General features: G+C 50.1%; 1 protein-coding gene across 1 annotated transcript in view; it reads right to left on the bottom strand.

The window, feature by feature from the left end:
* Positions 1-23,989, bottom strand: part of LOC140714511 (stereocilin) — a 109,587-nt gene that overhangs the window by 43,251 nt on the left and 42,347 nt on the right. The window contains exons 14-19 of the mRNA XM_073025805.1: positions 14,262-14,402; positions 10,044-10,102; positions 9,144-9,267; positions 6,263-6,354; positions 3,209-3,344; positions 2,494-2,693 (exon numbers count right to left, since the gene is read on the bottom strand). Of these exons, the coding sequence (XP_072881906.1) occupies positions 2,494-2,693; positions 3,209-3,344; positions 6,263-6,354; positions 9,144-9,267; positions 10,044-10,102; positions 14,262-14,402 (752 nt within the window). The remainder of the gene's footprint in view (positions 1-2,493; positions 2,694-3,208; positions 3,345-6,262; positions 6,355-9,143; positions 9,268-10,043; positions 10,103-14,261; positions 14,403-23,989) is intronic.

The following is a 23,989-nucleotide window of genomic DNA, read 5'->3' as shown; positions in this document are numbered from 1 at the left end:
ACCCCCACCCCATCCCAGACAGTGATGCAGCCTGTCAGAACGCTCACCCCACCCCCACCCCATCCCATCCCAGACAGTGATGCAGCCTGTCAGAACACTCACCCCACCCCCACCCCATCCCAGACAGTGATGCAGCCTGTCAGAACGCTCACCCCACCCCCACCCCATCCCAGACAGTGATGCAGCCTGTCAGAACGCTCACCCCACCCCCACCCCAGACAATGATGCAGCCTGTCAGAACGCTCACCCCACCCCCACCCCATCCCAGACAGTGATGCAGCCTGTCAGAACGCTCACCCCACCCCCACCCCATCCCAGACAGTGATGCAGCCTGTCAGAACGCTCACCCCACCCCCACCCCACCCCAGACAGTGATGCAGCCTGTCAGAACGCTCACCCCACCCCCACCCCCATCCCAGACAGTGATGCAGCCTGTCAGAATGCTCACCCCACCCCCATCCCAGACAGTGATGCAGCCTGTCAGAACACTCACCCCACCCCCACCCCATCCCAGACAGTGATGCAGCCTGTCAGAACGCTCACCCCACCCCCACCCCCATCCCAGACAGTGATGCAGCCTGTCAGAACGCTCACCCCACCCCCACCCCACCCCAGACAGTGATGCAGCCTGTCAGAACGCTCACCCCACCCCCACCCCCATCCCAGACAGTGATGCAGCCTGTCAGAACATTCACCCCACCCCCACCCCAGACAGTGATGCAGCCTGTCAGAACGTTCCTCCCACCCCCACCCCATCCCAGACAGTGATGCAGCCTGTCAGGACGCTCACACCACCCGCACCCCAGACAGTGATGCAGCCTGTCAGAACGCTCACCCCACCCCCACCCCATCCCAGACAGTGATGCAGCCTGTCAGAACGCTCACCCCACCCCCATCCCATCCCAGACAGTGATGCAGCCTGTCAGAACGCCCACCCCACCACCACCCCATCCCATCCCAGACAGTGATGCAGCCTGTCAGAACGCTCACCCCACCCCATCCCAGACAGTGATGCAGCCAGTCAGAACGCTCACCCCACCCCCATCCCACCCCAGACAGCGATGCAGCCTGTCAGAACGCTCACCCCACCCCCACCCCCATCCCAGACAGTGATGCAGCCTGTCAGAACGTTCCTCCCACCCCCACCCCATCCCAGACAGTGCTGCAGCCTGTCAGAACGCTCACCCCACCCCCACCCCATCCCAGACAGCGATGCAGCCTGTCAGAACGCTCACCCCACCCCCATCCCAGACAGCGATGCAGCCTGTCCGAACGCTCACCCCACCCCCACCCCATCCCAGACAGTGCTGCAGCCTGTCAGAACGCTCACCCCACCCCCACCCCATCCCAGACAGTGATGCAGCCTGTCAGAATGCGCTCTACCATAAATCTAGAGGTTGTCAAGTGTTTTGGGTGTCAAACCAAATCTCTTCAAATTCCTAATGAAATATAGCCACCGTCTTTCCTTCTTTATAACTGTATTGATATTTTGGGACCAGGTTAGATCCTCAGAGATCTTGAAATCGCTCGCTCTCTCCACTTCTGATTTGTGTTTCCTTGTCTTACCCTTCCTGAAGTCCACAATCAGCTCTTTCGTCTTGCTGACGCTGAGTGCCAAGTTGTTGCTGTGACACCACTCCACCAGCTGGTATATCTCGCTCCTGTACGCTCTCGTCTCCATCTAAGATTCTACCAACAATGGTTGTATCATCAGCAAACTTATAGATGGCATTTGAGCTCTGCCTAGCCACACAACCATGGGTGTACAGAGAGTAGAGCAGCAGGCTACACACACACCCCTGTAGCGTTGGTGTTGATCGTCAGCAAGAAGGAGATATTATCACCAATCCACAGAGCTTGTGGTCTTCTGGTTAGAAAATCGAGGATCCGATTGCAGAGGAAGGTACAGAGGCCCAGATTCTGCAGCTTTTCAATCAGGACTGTGGGAATAATGGTGTTGAACAGTAAGCTATAGTCAACGAACAGCATCCTGACAGGTGTTTGTATTGTCCAGGTGATCTAAGGCCACATGAGGAGCCATTGAGATTGTTTCTGCCATAAACCTATTGTGGCCACAGGCAAATTGCAGAGGGTCCCACTGCAATTAATTGCCAAAATATACAGTATGTTGTCATATACAACCTTGAGATTTAACTTCTTGTCTGCATTCACAGTGGAACAGAGAAATGGAATGGAATCATTGAAAAATTACACACACACACACACACACACACACACACACACACAACAAAGAGAAGGTAGGTGGGTGTGGGAGAGGGAGAAGAGAATAAAGTGGGAATCTGGAAGCTATTGGTGGGGAAGGCAAAGGGCTGAGGAAGGAGAAATCTGATTGGAGAAGACAGTACTCCATGGAATGAAGAATGTGTACGTGTTGATCCAGATTTCCAGCATCTGTGTCCGTCAGATGCAATGGATTGGGACAGGGAGGTGGTGGGTGGGGAGGAGGTGTTCACACCTTGCTTGTAAGCCTACCCCAGCACATCTTGTTTGGTCAACAGCCAACCAAATGACTTCCTATTTTGCTCAGGGATGCAGTAACTTTTGACCTCATCCAGGCGAAGTAGCAGGTCCGGCCGGTTGATGTGTTTGACCTTCTCTTCTTCAATGAAGGCGACAAGAGGTCCCAGGCTGTCCAGAACCTCTCCGGAAATTTCATCCTCAGCTCCAACTCCCTGTCAATAAGAACACAGTCAACTGCATCAACAGTTCAAGTTCTCAGCTGTAGTAGATAGGTTAAACCCAGGCCTGACACAGCCTACGGACATTTTCTGCACACAGACTCTGTTCACACACACAATGTTCTGCTGCCACTGGCTTCACCCACTTGACACAGAACACACACATGGCACGCAAACACTCTCATAACAAGAACGTAACAAACAGCAGATGGCATGCATCGAGTCATACAGGCCCTTCAGCCCAACTTGTCCATGCTACCCAAGTTGTCTACCTGAGCCAGTCCCATTCGCCTTCATTTGGCCCACATCCCTCTAACCCCTCCCCATCCATGAACACACCCAAATGATTTTTCAGCTTTGTAATTGTACCCAACTCTTTCCACATTCCCATTACCCTATGAGTAATAAAGTTGGCCCTAGGTTCCTTTTAAAATTTACCCCCTCAGGTGAGGAGAGGGTGGAGAAGGGAAATAAAGGGGTGAATCAGCTTAGGGTGGTGAGAAACCTACCAGGAGATGGAGGGCTCTCTCTGCCAAGTAACTGCGTTTGTGGGGCAGCAGGTCCAGCAGATGCAAGGGGTGTCTCGTCAATTGACGTAGGATGGTCCTCACTGAATCATTGGGAAGACTGTTCATGATCTTCAGACTGAAAGCACAAAGAAAGAGAATCAGAATTAGGTGTAATATCACTGACTTACGCTGTGAAATTTGTTACCTTGCAGCAGCAGTAAAATGCAATACAGAAAATTACTGTTAATTACAATAATAAATAAAAAGTAAATAAATAGTGCAACACGAGAGCCAAAATCTTCCAAGTTCAAGTTTAACTGACATCCAACCATCCTTGAATTCCAGCCAGACAAAACAGTGGTCCTTCAGGGCCAAGATACAAAACATAAAACCTGCAGTCAGACACAGCACAAGGCACATATAGCACACACAGGACAGCAGTAAAATACAGTCGCACAAAAATATCTCGTCCAAGACCCTGAGTCAATGAATAATGCAGCAGTTTGCATTTGGACCCAATACGGCTTGTTTTCTGCCAAGTGAACACTGGGGCGGGGGGGGGGAAATCGGATCGTCGACTCTAATTTGGACGGTGCGCCACACTGTCCCCGGCACTCCAGTGGAGTGTACGGTCTCCAACGCCTCTCTCCACAGCTCGAGGCTTAGTCCTCCCTACGACCGAGGTCACACAGCTCCCCTGCCGCCCACCAATAAATCAGCAAATCATATTTGCAGCATTCCACATTAACGATGGCCAACAGGATTTTGCGATCACAAGTGACCATGACGGTCACTCACTGTTACTGTACACCGCCTTCGTGCACTGATTCTGTTACAGACAGCGACACCATCCGCACCATCCAGTTCCAACATCTTCGGCTGGCCTCGTAGAAGCCACTAGCACCGGAGCACGCCGCCAGCTTACTGGAAACGTTGAGGTAGTGTGCGTAGGCTATTCGGGAATCTGATAGCAAAGGGTGGACACTGTCCCTAAAATATTAATTGTGTGTCTTCAGGCTCCTGTACCTCCTTCCTGATGGCAGTGATGATAAGAGGGCTGAAAAGACCCTATGGATTTAACTTCCAGGAAAGCAGGGAGGTTCTCCTCAGAGTTCTGGTCTCAATCACGTAACTAAAGTGTTACCCATTCATTCCTGCACTGCTGTTCACAGGAGCTTGTGTACAGGGCGCCTGCTGGTTTTCCTACATCATCCTCCCAATCACTGGGGACATCTTCAACAGGCCATGTCTCCAGAAGGCAGGACCCTCACCATCCAGGACAACCCTCTTCTCGTTACTACATCAGGGAAGAGGTACAGGAGCCAGAAGACTCACACTCAGCAATTTAGGAACAGTTTTGTCCCCTCCACCAGATTTCTGAATAGTCCTTGAACAACTCTTCATTATGGCAGCTTTTGCCATTTATAGTAAGTTTATGTTTTTGCGCTGTACTGCCGCGACAAAACAAAAAAATTCACGTCATACAAGTCAGTGATAATAAATCTGATTCTGAACGGTGACAACTCTGTCACAGTACAGCACTTTCGAGCACCTCCAGGTGCTACACAAATGCAGTGTTTTCACACTCAGGTGTCCAAGGAGTGCTTTCTTGTGTAAATTTTGACAGAAGCTCCCAGCCTGACTCTCACCTGGCCTGGCCTGTCCAGCATTTAGTGCTTTTGTTATTATTCCTGCTTCCTGGGAGGTAATCGCTTCATGAAGACATGGGTGTTGAGAGGGGGTGAATACAAGGGTGGGGGTGTGGAAAAGTGTGTGAAACTGAAGAAGCACAATCCAGGCTCAACAATTAAACACGAGCTGGCCGATCCAGAAACACTGCCGGCCGGCTCACTCACTGCCAAAGGGTTTGCGTAAATGGCCCCGGCAGTTCTACAGGCCACGGGGGCTGATGAAATTCAACAGCAAATTTGCACAGGACAACTGCTGAGACACTTCACAACGGGCTATTGATGTCGGCTGAGTCACAATGACCGAGGTCATCACACGGAGGTGGACGGTAAAGGGGAAAGGGTACACACAAAGGGAGCGCTACCAGTGAGGGTGGGAAACGACAGTGGACCATCTGGTCAGCAAAAGCTCATTGGCTATCACCGCAGTATGTGTGTGCAGGATAAAGAAGCAGGCAGGAAAACCTTTGTGGACACTACCCACCCTGCAAACTGCATTTTCCAAAAGCTCCTTTCTGGAAAACACTATAGGGATATTAAAACAAAAAAAAACGTCATGCCATTTTAAAAGCTTCTTCCCCCAGGCAGTTAGTTATCTGATCAACCATTCTAGTTAACACCCCCACACCCTCCCACATCACTGCATTGCACTGAAAACACTTCCAAATCATTTTTATAATGCTGTTTACATTGTAAATGCATGCTGGTATTTATGTATTTAACAACATTTTATCTAAATCCTTGCTTTAATCTCCAACTTTATTTTTATATAATTCTTTATTATGGCTGAATGTTGTTTTTTGTTGCATGTCACTGTAAATTCCTAATCTATGTAAATGTGTATGGTGAATAAAGTTGATCCTTGAAACGAAAGTGACAGAGTACGAAGGACTGGCAATAAACTCAAGAGATTCTGCAGACACTGGAAATCCAGAGCAACGCACACACAATGCTGGAGGAGCTCAGCAGGTCAGGCAGCATCGATGGAAGTGAAAAAACAGTCGACATTTTAGGCCAAGACTTTTCAGAAGGTCGACTGTTTATTCCTCTCCACAAATGCTGCCTGACTTGCCGAGTTCCTCCAGCACTTTGTGTGTGCTGCTCTAGATTGTTAAAGGCCACCTGGGTCACGGATGTCCTTTGGAGAAAGTCAGCTGTCTTTACCCCAAATGGTCTGTGTGTGATTCCAGATGACCAACGTTGTTCACCTAAAGATGGACAATAGAAGTTGGCACCGTCGCACTAACAGAATGAATTTAAAGGAGAACGAGGTACGCTGGAGCCCACACCAGGGGTAGGGAGGCCCGTCAGAGGTGATGTGACGGACTGTGGAGGAGACAGGGTGGTAAACAATGCAGAAACTCACGGTAATTCAGCCACGACCTCTGGGCCCATCAGCAGGACGTTGTTCTGGAATTTTCCGGGCCACCGTCTGAGTTCCCTGATAATGCACTTGTGCTGTAACAGAGGGAGCAGGATGTCTGGTTACACAGAGAGTAGAGGGGAGAGGGGTAGGCAGGAAAGGAGAGCGCACTCGAGTTGGAGAGGACAGAGAGGCACATTGGCCCCAGCACTCAGTGATCGGAATGAGAAACTGCAGACCCCCTCCCCACACACCCCTCTATTACCCCCCACCCCCTTCAACGCACAACAGACACTTTAAACCACTTTTCATAATGACGGTATATACATGCTGGTACTTATTTTATTTCAAATCAACCTTTACTTTAACCTCTGCTTTATATCTTATGTAACACTGTAATTGATTAAGATCGTTGTATGTTGTGCCAATTTACCACGGCAAATTCCTAATACATGTAAATGCATACAGCAAACAAAGCTAATCCTTGAGCAACACTCACAAAATGCTGGAGGAATGCAGCAGGTCAGACAGCGTCAATGGAGAGGAATAAACAGTCGACATTTCGGGCCGAGGCTCAGATCTGATGAAGGGCCGACTCCCCTCCCTCGATGCTGGCTGACGTGAAGCGTACCTCCAGCTTTTTAATTGAATGAGAAGCATGCTTTTTGTCATTTCTACTGGATAACAAGCGTTTTCTCTCTGCCCCAGGGTCCCTTCTCCTGTCTCGGATGCAACACTGCAAGTTCTGGACTTACTCCAGAGTGTCGGCAGCCTGGGTGTGGTGCCAACAGGGCACTGCACTGTGGATCATTAAATGATGATCTACCTGCTCTGTCAGGTGAATGTAACGGTTCCTAAGAAGTTGTTTTTAAGAGGAGACGGCTGTTCAATGCCTGGGGTAATATTTAGCTCTCAAACAACCTGACAGAACCAGATGATTTACTCATTATCAGACATGGGACCGGTTATCCAAAGATAGTCTATTGTATTTCCTATGTTTGAGAGAACTTCTCTAAATCTATTAAGTGGTTGTAAACTGTCTTGGGATTTGTTTTAAAGGATACAGAGAGGGCTATATAAACTGCCATTCTTTTTTCTCCAGATGATTTTGCTAATACTCTGCTTCCTTGGCCAACAGCTCTGCATCGGTGCCTCCCAGTCACCGATCTTCCTTATTTAGTCTCAAGACTGATAATGAACAAGCAGGGCTTGATTCTCACTACTGACTGTGAGAAGTTTGCAGATTCTCCTCGTGGCCGCGTGATTTTCCTCTGGGTGTTCCGGTTTCCTCATCCATTCCAAAGACAAAGATCACAGGTAGTGACCAGCACTGGACGCCTGGTGAGTCTTGTGGGCTGAGCCCAGCACATCCTCCGAATGACCCAAAATGATGCGTTTCACCGAACGTGCGACAGATAAAGCTGATCTTGATTCTCCCTATTGGTGAACACAGAATGTCTGTTCTTGTGGTTACTAACGCCTCTCAGGGAGGGATTAGGTCGGGCCCCAACACAACTCCTGATTCATCAACACAGTAACCTTCCAATCCAACGAACCCACTCTACCCGATTACACCCACTAATTAACTTACTGACCTGTACGCCTTTGGGACGTGGGAGGAAACCGGAGCACCCAGAGGAAACCCAAGTGGTGACGGGGAGAATATACAGGCAAAATTGAACCTCGATCACTGGCGCATTCTGCCAAACGTTATGTTACCATGCCGGTCACAACACTGTAACAGTGCGTACATAGAACCATAGAACATTACAGCACAGAAACAGGCCTTTTGGCCCTTCTTGGCTGTGCCGAACCATTTTTCTGCCTAGTCCCAGAAGACAATAAGCTTAACTTTATACTAATAGAGATGAAAGTAATCTGACTGCTGTGAACACCAGTGAGACCGATGGGCTGATTCAGAATTAGCACTCGGACATTGTTTGGACTCCCGTTTGCCTATTGGCTGGTCTAAGCTGCTGAACCAATGGGCTCATTGTTTACACAACACGGGGTGAAGCGATTGGTTATGTTCAGGTCTTTAACTGTACCAGAGACTGCCAATGGGCTCATTGTTTACACAACACGGGGTGAAGCGATTGGTTATGTTCAGGTCTTTAACTGTACCAGAGACTGCCAATGGGCTCATTGTTTACACAACACGGGGTGAAGCGATTGGTTATGTTCAGGTCTTTAACTGTACCAGAGACTGCCAATGGGCTCATTGTTTACACAACACGGGGTGAAGCGATTGGTTATGTTCAGGTCTTTAACTGTACCAGAGACTGCCAATGGGCTCATTGTTTACACAACACGGGGTGAAGCGATTGGTTATGTTCAGGTCTTTAACTGTACCAGAGACTGCCAATGGGCTCATTGTTTACACAACACGGGGTGAAGCGATTGGTTATGTTCAGGTCTTCAACTGTACCAGAGACTGCCAATGAGCTCATTGTTTACACAACACGGGGTGAAGCGATTGGTTATGTTCAGGTCTTTAACTGTACCAGAGACTGCCAATGGGCTCATTGTTTACACAACACGGGGTGAAGCGATTGGTTATGTTCAGGTCTTTAACTGTACCAGAGACTGCCAATGGGCTCATTGTTTACACAACACGGGGTGAAGCGATTGGTTATGTTCAGGTCTTTAACTGTACCAGAGACTGCCAATGGGCTCATTGTTTACACAACACGGGGTGAAGCGATTGGTTATGTTCAGGTCTTTAACTGTACCAGAGACTGCCAATGGGCTCATTGTTTACACAACACGGGGTGAAGCGATTGGTTATGTTCAGGTCTTTAACTGTACCAGAGACTGCCAATGGGCTCATTGTTTACACAACACGGGGTGAAGCGATTGGTTATGTTCAGGTCTTTAACTGTACCAGAGACTGCCTGATTCCACCGTGTAGCTGACTAAGAAGCACAACAGCGGCCAAGAAATCGGAATCTGCAGCTTGCTGCCGGAGAGCTTCACAATCTGCCCCTCTGGCCACATTCCCCAAAGACCTGGCGGAGGAAAACAGTGTTAACTCACAGAACCAGCCAACAATGGGCACCCAGCACAGCCAACGACCGCATGAAATGAGGCTCGGCCCTTCAAGCTATCCAGACTTAGGTGGCACACTTGCACTTTGAGAAATAAAATTACTTTGAAATGTGCACTGTCAGGTGTTCTCTGCCCGATCAAACCTTCAACCAAGATCCAGCTGAGGTCTCTCCAGTTCCCGTGATTGTAACAGAGCCAGGTCCCTGCTAGAACAAACTGCAACCTCTCCCCAGCACCACCCACCCCATCCCACAAAGCCCACCCAACGGAAAAGCGCAGTAACCCGAAATCATCAACAAGAGATCCTGCAGATGCTGGAAATCCAGAGCAACACACCCAAAATGCTGGCCAGTGTCATCGGAAATGAATAAACAGAAGACATTTTGGGCCATGACTCTTCATCAGGACTGGAAAAGAAGGGGAAAGATGCCAGAATAAAAAGGTGCGGGTGGGGTAGGACAAGAAGCTAGGGGGGGGGGGGGTGGGAAAGGAAAGACTGGAGAAGAAGGAATCTGACGGGAGCGGACTGCAGACCATGGGAGAAAGGGAAGAAGCCGAGGCACCAGGGGAAGTGATAGGTAGGTGAGAAGAAGAGGTAAGAGGCCAGAGGAGGGAACAGAAGAGAGAGATCGGGGAGAGAAAAAAATTACCAGAAGGAAAAAATCAATGTTCATGCCATCAGTAACCCCAAATGTTTGAAATCCCTCCCCACCAATGCACTTTCATTTATACTCACAGAAGGGAACTGGTTGTTACGTTGGACACATCCCGAAGTTTCTTGAAAATAAACTGGGCCTAGAATAAAAGGAGAAAGTTTTATAATGAAGAGACAATACGCTCTCACAAGGGGCTTCCACTGCTTTAGACATTGCAGCAGACACTCTCTATGTACACCCAGTGACAAGACTCCAGGAGAGAAAAAGGACTGAGGGACAGATTTGTCCAGCACAGAACATGATCACCTCCATGGTTACAATACAGTCTGCCTACATCAGTCCTATTTGCCTGCTTTAGGTTCATATTGAAAGGCCTAGATAGAGTGGATGTGGAAAGGATGTCCCCAATAGCAGAAAGGTCTCGGGCCAGGTGGCACAGCCTCAGGACACAAGGATGTCTAACACGAGGAAATCTGCAGATGCTGGAAATTCAAGCAACACACACAAAATGCTGCTGGAACGCAGCAGGTCAGGCAGCATCTATAGGGAGAAGCACTGTCGACGTTTCGGCCCGAGACCCTTCGTCAGGACTAACTGAAAGGAAAGATAGTAAGTGATTTGAAAGTAGGTGGGGGAGGGGAAAATGCAAAAAGATAGAAGACCGGGGGTGGGGTGAAGCTGAGAGCCGGAAAGGTGATTGGCAAAAGGGATACAGAGCTAGAGAAGGGAAAGGATCATGGGACGGGAGGCCTCAGGAGAAAGGGGGAGGGGAGCACCAGAGAGAGATGGAGAACAGGCAGAGTGATGGGCAGAGAGAGAGAAAAAAAAGGAAAGGGGGGAAAAAAACTAAATATATCAGGGATGGGGTAAGAAGGGGAGGAGGGGCATTAACAGAAGTTAGAGAAGTCAATGTTCATGCCATCAGGTTGGAGGCTACCCAGCCGGTATATAAGGTGTTGTTCCTCCAACCTGAGTGTGGCTTCATCTTGACAGTAGAGGAGGCCATGGATAGACATATCAGAATGGGAATGGGACGTGGAATTAAAATGTGTGGCCACTGGGAGATCCTGCTTTCTCTGGTAGACAGAGCGTAGGTATTCAGTGAAACGGTCTCCCAGTCTGTGTCGGGTCTCACCAATATATAAAAGGCCACACCGGGAGCACCGGACGCAGTATACCACACCGGCCGACTCACAGGTGAAGTGTCGCCTCACCTGGAAGGACTGTCTGGGGCCCTGAATGGTGGTGAGGGAGGAAGTGTAAGGGCGGGTGTAGCACTTGTTCCGCTTAACACAAGGATGTCTCTTTAGGTCAGAGATGAGGAGGAATTGCTTTAGCCAGATGATGATGAATGTGCGGCTGAAGAGGCCCAATCATTGGGTACATTTAAAATGGAGGACAATAGGTTCTTGATTAGTAAGACTGTCGAGTGTTACAGCGAGAAGGCAGGACTGAGATCAGCAATGACTGAATGAACGAGCGGACACCAGAGGGTGACCGGCCTAATTCTGCGGCTCCGCCTTCTGGTCTTAAATGATTTCCCTGTCTGAGTGCCTTTTAAATGCAGTGATAAGATTCAGAAATACAGACCAATCATGGGCAACATCCCTAAAACCCCTCTCCCAGCCCATCCAACTCTGCTGTAGTAACAAAAGCAATGGTGGGGTTAGAGTATTGATGACATACTCCACCAGTGCCTCCCTCCTGGGCAGACAAAGGGGTTGGAAATGGGGGGGGGAGGGCAGGAGACCAGGGTGGGGATGGGAGACGGGGGCGAGGGTGGGAACGGAATCCTTCGTATTCCATCTTTTCCACCTTTATGACTTTTTTTTAGTTGCCTTCTGATGGTTTTGAAAAGCTTCCCAATCCTCTAACTTCACACTATTTTTTGCTCTTTAGCTTTTATGTTGACTTTGACTTCTCTTTTCAGCCATGGCTGTGTCATCCTGCCTTCCGAATACTTTTTCCTCTTTGTGATGTATATATCCTGTGCCTTCAGAATTGCTCCCAGATATTCCGACCATTCCAGCTCTGCTGTCAGCCCTGTCAGTGTTCTTTTCCAAATTAAGTTTGGCCAACTCCTCCTGCGTGCCTCTTTAATTCCCTCTACTCCACTGTAATACCAATATATCCGACTTTAACTTCTCCTCCTCAAATTGCAGCTTGAATTCTATCACATTACGATCACTTACCCCTGAGGGCTCCTCTACCTTAAGCTCTCTCATCAATTCCAATTCCTTGCACAACATCCAATCCAGAAGATCCCCTAGTGGGCTTAGCCATGAGCTGCTGTAAAAAGCCATCTCGCAGGCATTCTAGAAATTTCCCTTCTTGCGATCCAGCACCAGCCTGATTTTCCCAATCTATCTGCATATTGAAATCCCCCGTGACTATTGTAATATTGCCCTTTTGACACGCGTTTTCTATCTCCCATTGTAATTTGTAGACCACACCTTTGCTACTGCTTGGGGGTCAGTATATAACTCCCGATCAGGGCTTTTTACCCTTGCAGTTCCTTAGCTCTCCCCACAATGATTCAACACCTTCCAACCATATGGCACCTCTTTCTAATGATTTGATTTCATTTTTTAACAACAAAGCCACGCCACCTCCTCTGCCTTCTTCCCGATCCTATCAATACAACATGTATCCTTCCAGCTATAATCTTCTTTCAACCACAATTAAGTGATGCCCACTACATCATACATGCCAATCTGTACTATGCTACAAGATCATCTCCCTTATTCCATATACTGCAGCATTCAAATGTAACTCCTTCAGTCCTGTATTCACCCTTCTCGATTTTAATAACATAGAACATAGAATAACACAGCACAGGCCCTTCGGCCCACAATGTTGTGCCGACCCTCAAACCCTGCTTCCCATATAACCCCCCCCCACCTTAAATTCCTCCATATACTTGTCTAGTAGTCTCTTAAACTTCACTAGTGTATCTGCCTCCACCACTGACTCAGGCAGTGCATTCCACGCACCAACCACTCTCGGAGTGAAAAACCTTCCTCTAATATCCCCCTTGAACTTCCCTCCCCTTACCTTAAAGCCATGTCCTCTTGTACTGAGCAGTGGTGCCCTGGGGAAGAGGCACTGGCTATCCACTCTATCTATTCCTCTTAATATCTTGTACACCTCTATCATGTCTCCTCTCATCCTCCTTCTCTCCAAAGAGTAAAGCCCTAGCTCCCTTAATCTCTGATCATAATCCATACTCTCTAAACCAGGCAGCATCCTGGTAAATCTCCTCTGTACCCTTTCCAATGTTTCCACATCCTTCCTATAGTAAGACGACCAGAACTGGACACAGTACTCCAAGTGTGGCCTAACCAGAGTTTTATAGAGCTGCATCATTACATCACGTCTCTTAAACTCTATCCCTCAACTTATGAAAGCTAACACCCCATAAGCTTTCCTAACTACCCTATCTACCTGTGAGGCAACTTTCAGGGATCTGTGGACATGTACCCCCAGAACCCTCTGCTCCTCCACACTACCAAGTATCCTGCTAATTACTTTGTACTCTGCCTTGGAGTTTGTCCTTCCAAAGTGTACCACCTCACACTTCTCCGGGTTGAACTCCATTTACTCACCTTTTACATTGTAACTCAGCTTGCTGACTGCACTTTTGCCCGATCATTAGCCACTCCTTGCTGACAGTCTCACTGCAAACCAACAACCTCACCCTCAGCACTATCACTCCGTTCCCATTCCCCTGTGAAACCCTCCCGAACAACTCTAGTAAACCTGCCCACAAGGATATTGGTCTGCCTAGGGTTCAGGTGTAACCCATCCCTTTTGTACAGGCCGTACCTTCCCCAGAAGAGATCCCAATGATACATGTCATGAAATTTATTGCTTTACAGTTCAATATCTAAAAATAACTTGTAACTTACACTAAGGAATATGAAAAATAAAGTAGTTGAAAAAGAGCACAATAGTGAGGTAGTGTTCATGCTCCATTCAGAAATGTGATGGTGGAGTCGAAGAAGCTGTTACGAAAACAGTGAGTGAGCGTCTTGCCTATCTGACTGTTAAAGTCTTCATTGGAGTAATTAGATTCAGAAATACAGGCCAATTAGATTGGGATTCATCACACGTACATCGAAACATACAGTGAAATGGATCACTTGCATCAACGACCAACAGTCCGAGGATACGCTGGGGAAACAAAATCCCTTAATTAGGGGACTGATAGAGAGCTGGTGTTTCAGAGTACAAAGCGTGGGGATGACGAGAGCCGAAAGCAAGGAGCTCCTACACAGCACCGTGTAAACCCCACCCACCTGCTGCAGTGACCACTTCCACTCCCTGAGGAGGCTGTCGTTTCCCAGAAAGTCCTCAGGGTCAAAGATCAGGTCCTTCAAGGGAACGAATGGAATCAGACAGCCAAACCGGGTGAGCTGCCTCCCGTCATCGCCTTCCATCTGCAGAGAGTCAAATGTTACCATCATTGGGGTGTTGTACCTGTCACCAGCAAGATGGAAAGTATGTCCCTGTGGGTGGAATTTATAACCTCATTCCTGTGGCTCACTACAACCTCATTCCCTTTGTATTGGTTTCTAGATCCCTGAAGTTCTCCCCAATTTCCCCGAGCATATTTTCACATACTAGGGAAATAACTGTAGATGGGGAACAATCCCACCATGCACAGAGGCTGGCCATTGCGTTAACCACCCCTCACCACACTAAACAACGGTAGTGTGACAAAATGAAAGTTAATCTCTCTCAAGCTCTGCTTAAGATTATTTTTAATATATTCTATAAGCTGCAGGTGCAGAGGGTGCACACTTGTCTGAGATACTCAAACTACCCTGTCTGGCACCAATAATCATTCCATGCTCAAAGTCACTCAGATCACATTTCTTCCCCATTCTGATGTTTGGCTTGAACAACAACAGAGCCTCTTGACAATGTCTGCATGCTTTTAAGCATTGAGTGGCTGCCACATGATTGGCCGAATAGGTGTTTGCATTAAGAACTGTACAATGTCCTGTGTATGTTACTCAAAATGGCTTCTTTGGTTTGTTAAGAGTAGGGATGCTTCTTTGTCTGATAAGTGTTTCTCTCGCCATTGTTTAGCTTTATACTTGCTGATATGGTAATTGTATTCATTTGTTAATCAATGGGGAATGTTATTGTGTCTTGTGAGGCTGGGAACTTGGGGGAGGGGTTTTCGCGGGCTTTTGGTGTGGAGAGAGTCGGGAGGAAGACAGCAAGGAAGGTGGACGTGCGCTGCACTGCTCGGAAGACCACCGGGGAGTCCAAGGTGCAAAAACGTGGAGGTCGGAGGCAAGCGACGAGGGGTCGAATGGTTCGAAGGTTGAGCTCCAACAATGTGCACTAAACTGACTGAACTTTGATAAGTTGGCGCCTTTTGTTTTTTTCTTTGCATATATATTGTATTGTCTAATACTCTTTTAATTTTAGTAAACTCTTTAAAGTGTATTTCATAACAGTTTTTGTTGTGGGTTTGATATTGTGGGCGGGCACGAGGCATAAACTCGATTCTCACAGCACCTGCGTGTACGGGAGGTGGGGTTGGTGTGTGGCTGGATCTCCTTTTCCCCTAGACGTATACCAGCCTGTTGGGTAAGTGTTACATTTGTGGGGGCTCATCCGGGATTGGATTGTCAGGGGCTGTGGAATCGCGCAGGCAGCAGAGCGGAGATGGACAGAGATAAGATTGTTAGCTGGTGCGAATTTGAAGGTGTACTGGTGCAGTATGCATGCGTAGTGAGCGGAGTGGATTTTCGAGTTTCGGGAGATGCGTTAGTGTGGGGGTTAAGTTTGGTAAAGAGTATTGGGCAGGTAGAATTGGTAGCTAGACGGTGTGGTAAAGAGGTGGAGTCTAGCTGGGTGTTGGTTCGTACGAGTGCTGATGTCAGGACGTTGGAACTGCCGACGATGGTCAGTGTACCGGGGAGGAGGGGCTGTGGGGGCTCCACACTCTCTCCAAGGATGAGGCTGAGGAGACATCGGAGGAGGAGCTAGAGCTAGAAGAAAACCCCGGAGAGGTGGCAGGCACTAGCGGAGGGAGGAGGGAGTCGTGACTAGGCCCCGCCCCCCAGGTAGTGGGGATGCCTCGGAGCTGGCAGCCGCACTTAACTCCCTAGTGGGAGTGGCCGAGAGGCCACGGCTGAAGCTGGGGGTGTTCTCCGGAGCCAAGCCTACTCCGGACGGGGAGGTGGACTATGAGACCTGGATCGAGCATACGTCTTTGATGTTAGAGGAGTGGCCAGGCTCGGAGGAGGAGAAGCGGCAGCGATTGGTGGGAAGTTTGAGGGGTTTAGCAGCCAAAACAGTTCGGGAGTTGAAAGCGGAGAAGCCTGGGGCCTCAGTGGAGGAATGTATAGAAGTTTTGGAGGGAGCGTTTGGGTTGTCAGGGGAACCCTGGCTGCTTTTAGCAGAGTTCCAACGCCTGGAACAATGGAGAGGGGAAAAGCTCTCCGAGTACATATTTAGGATGGAGGGGATGCTCTCGGGGCTGCGGCGCCAGGGGGTAGTGAAGGCGCCTGACGTGGCTAGCGTGAGGATGAGTCAGTTATTCAGTGGCTCTCTGGAGGAGGACAAGGTGGCGTGGACTATCCGGCAGGCTTATAGGAAAGGCCCCCCTCCATCGTTTGGGCAACTGATTAGAGAGGTGCGGGAGGAAGAGAGAGCGTTGGGGCGGAAAAGGGGCGTGGGCCACCAGGAGCGATCCTCAGTGATACAGGAAGTGGTGGCTGGGTGGAGGACTGACAACCCCCAGCGGAGTAGGGACCCCCCTCTGGAGGGGAAGGACAGAGGAGGTACCCACTCTCAGGGGCGACCAGTGCAGTGGGTTGGGAGTGGGAGTCGTCCTGGGAGAGGAGGGGCGGCAGGCAGCGTGTGCTTTAACTGTGGGAAAGAGGGGCATTTCAGGCGGGACTGTGGGCGGCCGAGGGTGTGCTATAGCTGTGGAGAGGAGGGACACTTTAGGTGGGATTGTGAGAGACAAGGAGTTCCGCGAAGGACAAGCCCCCCTGCGACTAAGAAGGGAGAGGTGTCGGGAAACTTAGGAGAGGCTCAGTGAGGGAACGGACTGGAGCCTCTGGAGGAACACGTTCCCAGAGATCAGCCAGGGGACCACCGGGTGCCCACACCTCTATTCTGGATGGGCTGGTAGGACCCCGTGCCAGTGTGGGTCTATGGATAGAGGGAGTTTACGCAAAAGCTGTTCTTGATACGGGATCGCAGGTGACCTTATTGTACCGGTCTTTCTACAACCAATATCTGAAGCATTTATCCGTAACCCCATTTGATGCCCTGCAGATTTGGGGTGTGAGCGAGGGTGACTACCCGTACGATGGGTACCTATCGGTGAGATTGGAGTTCTCGGAGGGCGATGTGGGAGTGTCCGAAGCTATTGAGACGTTGGTGTTGGTGTGTCCTGACCCGGTGGAAACCGGTGGTGCTGCCCTCCTGGTGGGGACTAATTCCCCTGTTGTGCGACGGCTCCTGGGAACTTGTAAGGAGAAACGGGGGGAAGACTTTCTGGAGACCCTCTCGGTGCATCCAGTGTTTCGAGCAGTGTTCGAAGAAGGGGTTGCCTCCCTAGGGCTGGACCCGGAGTGTAAACGAGGGACGGTGTGGTGTACGCAGGCGAGGCCCAAGGTGATCCGACCAGGGGAGGTAGCACCAGTGATGGGGACCCCCAGATTCCCAGGAGTGCCGACGGGCGAAGCCCTGTTAGTAGACGCCCCGGACAATCTTGAAGGGGAGACACGATTTCCGGTGGGGGCACTGGTGAGGCCCAAAGTGCAGAGACCAGGGGTGGTACATGCGAGGCGTATAGCTATAAGTGTCAGGAACACCACGGCAAGAGAAATCACCTTTAAGAGGGGAATGCCGCTGGCACATCTGTTCCCGGTGATGGTAATGTCTAGCGCACCAGTGAGGACCCCTAACGGGGAGGGATCAGAGCATCGAAGGGAGCTGACCGCTGAAGTCTTTAACTTCGGGGATTCCCCTGTGTCGCCGGAGTGGAAACACAGGCTAGTGGAGAAGATGCTGAAGATGGAAGCTGTTTTTTCTCTGGGTGAGTTTGATGTTGGCTGCTCCAAAAGCACTCGCCACACCATCCGGGTGACGGAGGACCACCCCGTTCCGAGAGAGATCCCGGCGGCTGGCTCCGGCAGATGTTGAGGACGTGCGGCAGCACTTGTGCAAGTTGAAGGAGGCCGGAATCATAGCTGAGTCCCGAAGTCCTGATGCGTCCCCAATAGTGGTGGCACGGAAGAAGAATGGGCGAGTGCGTATGTGTGTTGACTACAGGACGTTGAATCGGCGAACTGTCCCTGATCAATATACTGTCCCAAGAGTCGAGGATGCGCTGGCCTGCCTGAGCGGTGCTAAGTGGTTCAGTGTGCTGGATTTAAGAAGTGGGTATTACCAGATCCCGATGAGTGCGGCCGATAAAGAGAAGACCGCTTTTATCTGCCCGCTGGGGTTCTTTCAGTTCGAACGAATGCCCCAAGGCATATCGGGAGCCCCAGCCACCTTCCAGAGGCTCATGGAGAGAACTGTGGGGGGTATGAATCTGTTAGAGGTGCTGGTGTACCTGGACGATTTGATAGTGTTTGGATCGACTTTGGAGGAAAATGAGGAGAGGCTGTTGAAGGTGTTGGGCCGGCTTAATGAAGAAGGGTTGAAGCTTTCCCTGGACAAATGCCAGTTCTGCAAGTCGTCGGTTAGCTACGTTGGCCATATCATTTCGCGAGAGGGAGTGGCTACTGATCCAACCAAGATAGAGGCCGTGACCACCTGGCCGAGACCCCAGAAAGTGGGCGCTCTGCACTCATTTTTGGGGTTCTGTGGGTATTACTGGCGATTTGTGAAAGGATACGCCAAAGTGTGTCACTCGTTGACTCAGCTGTTGTGTGGCTATCCCCCGGTGGGAAAGAAAAGGACGGGGGACCAGAGGCAGGACGCTGGAGGATACTGGAACCCGGCGGAACCTTTTGGCTCGAGATGGGATGATCAATGTGAAGAGGCGTTCAGATCTTTGAAAAGGGCACTGACCCAGGCCCCGGTGTTGGCTTTTGCCGATCCCCAGAAGCCATATGTGCTGCACACGGATGCCAGTCGAGAGGGTCTCGGGGCTGTTCTGTACCAGGAGCATGGCAAAGCATTGAGGCCGGTACGCCTTTGTCAGCCGAAGCTTGTCGCCCTCGGAGAGAAACTATCCCACTCACAAGTTGGAGTTCCTGGCGCTGAAGTGGGCGGTGGTGGACAAGTTGGGCGATTACCTATTCGGAGCCAAGTTTGAGGTGAGAACGGATAACAATCCTCTCACTTATATTTTGACTTCGGCGAAGCTGGATGCCACAGGACATCGGTGGCTGGCGGCCTTGTCGGTATATGATTTCAGCCTGAGGTACCGGCCCGGAAGCAGGAATGTTGATGCGGATGCTTTGTCTCATCGGGAGCCGGGGGAACAGGAGAGGGATGAAGAGTGGGAGAGTGTCCCTGCCCCTGGAGTGAAGGCGATGTGTCAGTTTGCTATCACCGTGAAGGCCGAGGGAAGAGGGAGGCTGGAACGAGCCGTGGACCATTTGGGGGGTTTTGACGACGCCATACCCCTTGCTTACTGTGACCTGACCGCACTGCAGACTAAACAGTTGCCGGAACTGAGTCCGGGGGAAGTGGCAGCTGCTCAGCAAAATGACCCGGGCATTGGCACAGTGTGGAGAGCAGTCGAGAGGGGGGATGGGGCGTTGGCTGAGAAGGCGAAACACCCATTCGTGCCCCTGTTGTTGAAGGAGTGGTCTCGGTTGAAGTTAAAGAACCAAATCTTGTACCGGGTAACGGCGCCTCCAGACCAACCCCACTGTTGGCAACTGGTCCTGCCGGAGGAGTATCGGCAGGCTGTACTCCAGGCCCTACATGATGATTCTGGACACTTGGGGGTGGAAAAGACCTATGGATTACTCAAAGACCGGTTCTACTGGCCCCGGATGAGGGGGGAAGTCGAAGAATACTGTAGGGGATGCAGTCGTTGCATCCGGAGGAAGACCCTGCCAGCGTCGGCGGCTCCACTGTCGCACTTGCAGAGTGCGGGACCTCTGGACCTGGTACGTATGGATTTCCTGTCGATTGAGCCTGACACCAGCAACACTGCGAATGTCTTAGTCATCACCGATCATTACACTCGCTATGCTCAGGCATTTCCCACTAAGGATCAGAGGACGACGACAGTGGCGAAGGTGTTATGGGAGAAGTATTTTGTTCATTACGGCCTTCCCAGGCGAATCCATAGCGATCAGGGGTGGGACTTTGAGAGCCGCCTTATTCATGAATTACTGACTATGCTTGGGGTTGAGAAATCCAGGACTACCCCGTATCACCCACAGGGAGATCCGCAGCCAGAGAGGTTCAACAGGACCCTGTTGGATATGCTCGGGACGCTGGAGATTGGGCAGAAAAGTAGATGGAGTCATCATATTGGACAATTGGTTCACTGTTACAATTGTACTCGCAATGATGCTACAGGATATTCGCCCTATTATCTGATGTTCGGGCGGGAAGCGAGGTTGCCCATTGACTTGTGTTTTGGGGGTGAAGTGGGTGAATTACCCGGGAAGTCCCATCTAAAGTATGTGTCTGACATGAAGAGGGAGTTACAGCGGGCGTACGAGTTGGCCGAGGCGGCGGCTACCAAACAAAACCAGAGGAATAAGATGCGGTATGATCGAAAGGTGAAGTTTGTTCAATTATTGCCCGGCGACCGGGTCCTTTTACGGAATTTGGGACTCCCTGGTAAGCACAATTTGGCAGATCGATGGGCGGCCAGCCCCTATGTAATAGAGAGCCAGATGCCGAACCTGCCAGTTTACCGGGTGAAACCTGAGGATGGGAAAGGGCCTATCAAGGTACTCCATTGGAATCACCTGCTGCCGCTGGGTCAAGCGGTGCAGGTGGATACGGAGCCAGAGTGGGAGGTTATGCCTAGTACAAGGACTCTGCGAGGGCGCGGACCGAGGGAAGAGGCCGCTGCTGAAGAGTGGGGACGGGTCCCTAACCCGGGAATGGCTACTGATTCGGAAGATGACGACTCAGATGAGTGGCCCCTGTTCCCATTCGCTGGTGCTCCAGTACCAGGAGAGGAGGCTCCTGGCCCTTCCCATACTGACTTGGGTGAGAGGAGGGAAGGTCTTGAGGGTCAGATGGAGAGGCAGCCAACGTTGGTGGGAGAGAGGGTGGAACCCGAGCGTGAGCCGGAGGGATCTCAGGTGAGGGAGGACCCCCGTGAGGAAGGGGGTGAGGGTCTGTCAGGTAGACCTGGGGTGTCCGAGACAGTGGGTTCGCAGGTGAAGAGGGAGCCCAGTGGGGCAGAAGGGGTATGGAGATCTCAGAGGATTAGGCGCCCCCCGGAGCGGTTGACATATGTGGTACCAGGAGAACCGAGTGTGATTTCTACTGCTCTGGGTAGTTATGTCACTGCTTTCTGCACCTGGGTTGGGTTTTGTGTGTTGCAAGAAGCTTTGGGGAACTCTAGTAATGCCATGAGGGCATGACATTTGCTGGTGGGGAGAGAATGTACAATGTCCTGTGTATGTTACTCAAAATGGCTTCTTTGGTTTGTTAAGAGTAGGAATGCTTCTTTGTCTGATAAGTGTTTCTCTCGCCGTTGTTTAGCTTTATACTTGCTGATACGGTAATTGTATTCATTTGTTAATCAATGGGGGATGTTATTGTGTCTTGTGAGGCTGGGAACTTGGGGGAGGGGTTTTCGCGGGCTTTTGGTGTGGAGAGAGTCGGGAGGAAGACGGCGAGGAAGGTGGACGTGCGCTGCACTGCTCGGAAGACCACCGGGGGGTGGTCCCAGGTGCGAAGACGTGGAGGTCAGAGGCAAGCGATGAGGGGTCGGATGGTTCGAAGGTTGAGCTCCAACGATGTGCACTAAACTGACTGAACTTTGATAAGTTGGCGCCTTTTGTTTTTCTCCTTGCATATATATTGTATTGTCTAATACTCTTTTAATTTTAGTAAACTCTTTAAAGTGTATTTCATAACGGTATTTGTTGTGTGTTTGATATTGTGGGCGGGCGCGAGGCATAAACTCGATTCTCACAGCACCTGCGTGTATGGGAGGTGGGGTTGATGTGTGGCTGGATCTCCTTTTCCCCTAGACATATACCAGCCTGTTGGGTAAGTGTTATAGAACATAAGACACAAGAGTAGAATTAGGCCATTTGGCCCATCGAATCTGCTCCGCCATTCAAACATGGCTGATCCTTTTTCCCTCCTCAGCCCCACTTCCTGGTCTTTTCCCTGTAATCTATGATGCTGTGTCCAATCAAAAACCTATCAAGTTCTGCCTTAAATACACCCAACAACTTGGCCTCCACAGCTGTAGTAACAAATTCCACAAATTCACCACCCTCTGGCTAAAGAGATTTCTCCACATCTCTGTTTTGAAAGGACGCCCCTCTATCCTGAGGCTGTACCTTCTTGTCCTAGATTCTCCCACCACGGGAAACATCCTTTCCACATCTACTCTTCAATGAGATTTCAATGAGATCTCCCCCCTCCCTCCACCGTCCTTCTAAATTCCAGTGAGTACAGACCCAAAGCCATCAAACATTCCATGCATGATAACCCTTCCATTCCTGGAATCATCCTTGTGAACCTCCTCTGGACCCTCTCCAATGCCAGCACATCTTTTCTAAAATGAGGGGCCCAAAACTGTTCAGAATTCTCAACCAGATTTACTTAACAAAGTGGCCACTGAGTATATTTACTCCTCTGATCCCCCTTAAATGCCCTCCACTCACCCTATGCTTGTTTAGATGCCCCTCCATTTGGGAGAGAAAAGATTCTGACCAGCTCCTCTATCTCTGCCTGTCCATAAACATTTCGGTATTTGCAGCAGAGACATTATAAATGTTACAATCAGGAAATAATAAAAAGCCCAAAAAGCGAAGTCCCCAAAACTAAAGGAATCAATATACCCATGGAGGTGGCAAATATACGGATGGTTCTGGCCCTTTGAGACAGGCAGGGCAAGACCAGGCAAGAGCCTTCAGTGCCCACGGCAAGTACTGTTGTACTTTGACGCCTTTGGTCCCATGCTACAAAGAACGTCCCTTTCTCGGTGCATTCATTAGCTGAAAAGTGTCTGACTGAGGGCTGTGTGCAAAGACTGTTGCTTTTAAATCCCACGAGAGCCAGAGAGAAAAGTGAAGAGTGGGGGGAGGGAACAGGAAAGCAAACAGATACAGAAGAGGGGAAATGAGTGGGGCAAGGATCGGATGCAAACTGTAGTTGGTACAAATCTTTTGCTAGAGATATGCACGTAATGGCTGCTTCCTCTGCAGCTCATCATTCGTACTGGGGCATGGGCTGCTGACAGCAGCTCACTGGAGTCCTCTGTCCTGCTTTCCCAGGTGTAGCCCTGGTGTCTCCTTCCCTCCACAGGAATGAGGTCTTTGTAGCACTGTGTTTTTATGGGATGGGGTTGCTGGCCCCACGTCCAACCCTCCTTTTTTAGCTGGGTTTGGGACCATCAATTGCAGAGTTACACCTGTAGTGTTCAGTGTTCTATGATATAAAGGCATGGAAACAGATCTTCCAGACCCAAAAGACTCAATTACACCCATGTGACCAATTAAAATACTAACCAGTACATCTAGGAGGAAACTGGAGCACCAGGAGGAAACCCACAGGGTCACAGACAGTGGCAGGAATGAGACCAGGTCGTTGGTGCAGTAATGGTGTTACATTAACCCCTACACTGCCGTGCCACCTCTCCATTGAGAGTAACAGCACAATAACATGACGTGCAGGTTTTAGGCAACTATCCCTTGGATTGACATCCACAGCTGAGAGAGGATCCAGGCAGAGAAAGCGAGAATGCTTCTGACCACAATGGGGGGCTCAGGAACCACACTGGGATCTCTCTGTGCAACGTTCATGGGAGGGTCCAGTTTTGTGCGAGGAGTTTCGACACTCAACACTTGACAGAGTATGAGGAAAAGATCCAGAGACAGAG

This window comes from Hemitrygon akajei, chromosome 21 (assembly GCF_048418815.1).
Source record: "Hemitrygon akajei chromosome 21, sHemAka1.3, whole genome shotgun sequence".
Lineage (NCBI taxonomy): Eukaryota > Metazoa > Chordata > Chondrichthyes > Myliobatiformes > Dasyatidae > Hemitrygon > Hemitrygon akajei.
The sequence above is the reverse complement of the archived record's forward strand: the minus strand, read 5'-3'. Positions and strand labels throughout refer to the sequence as shown.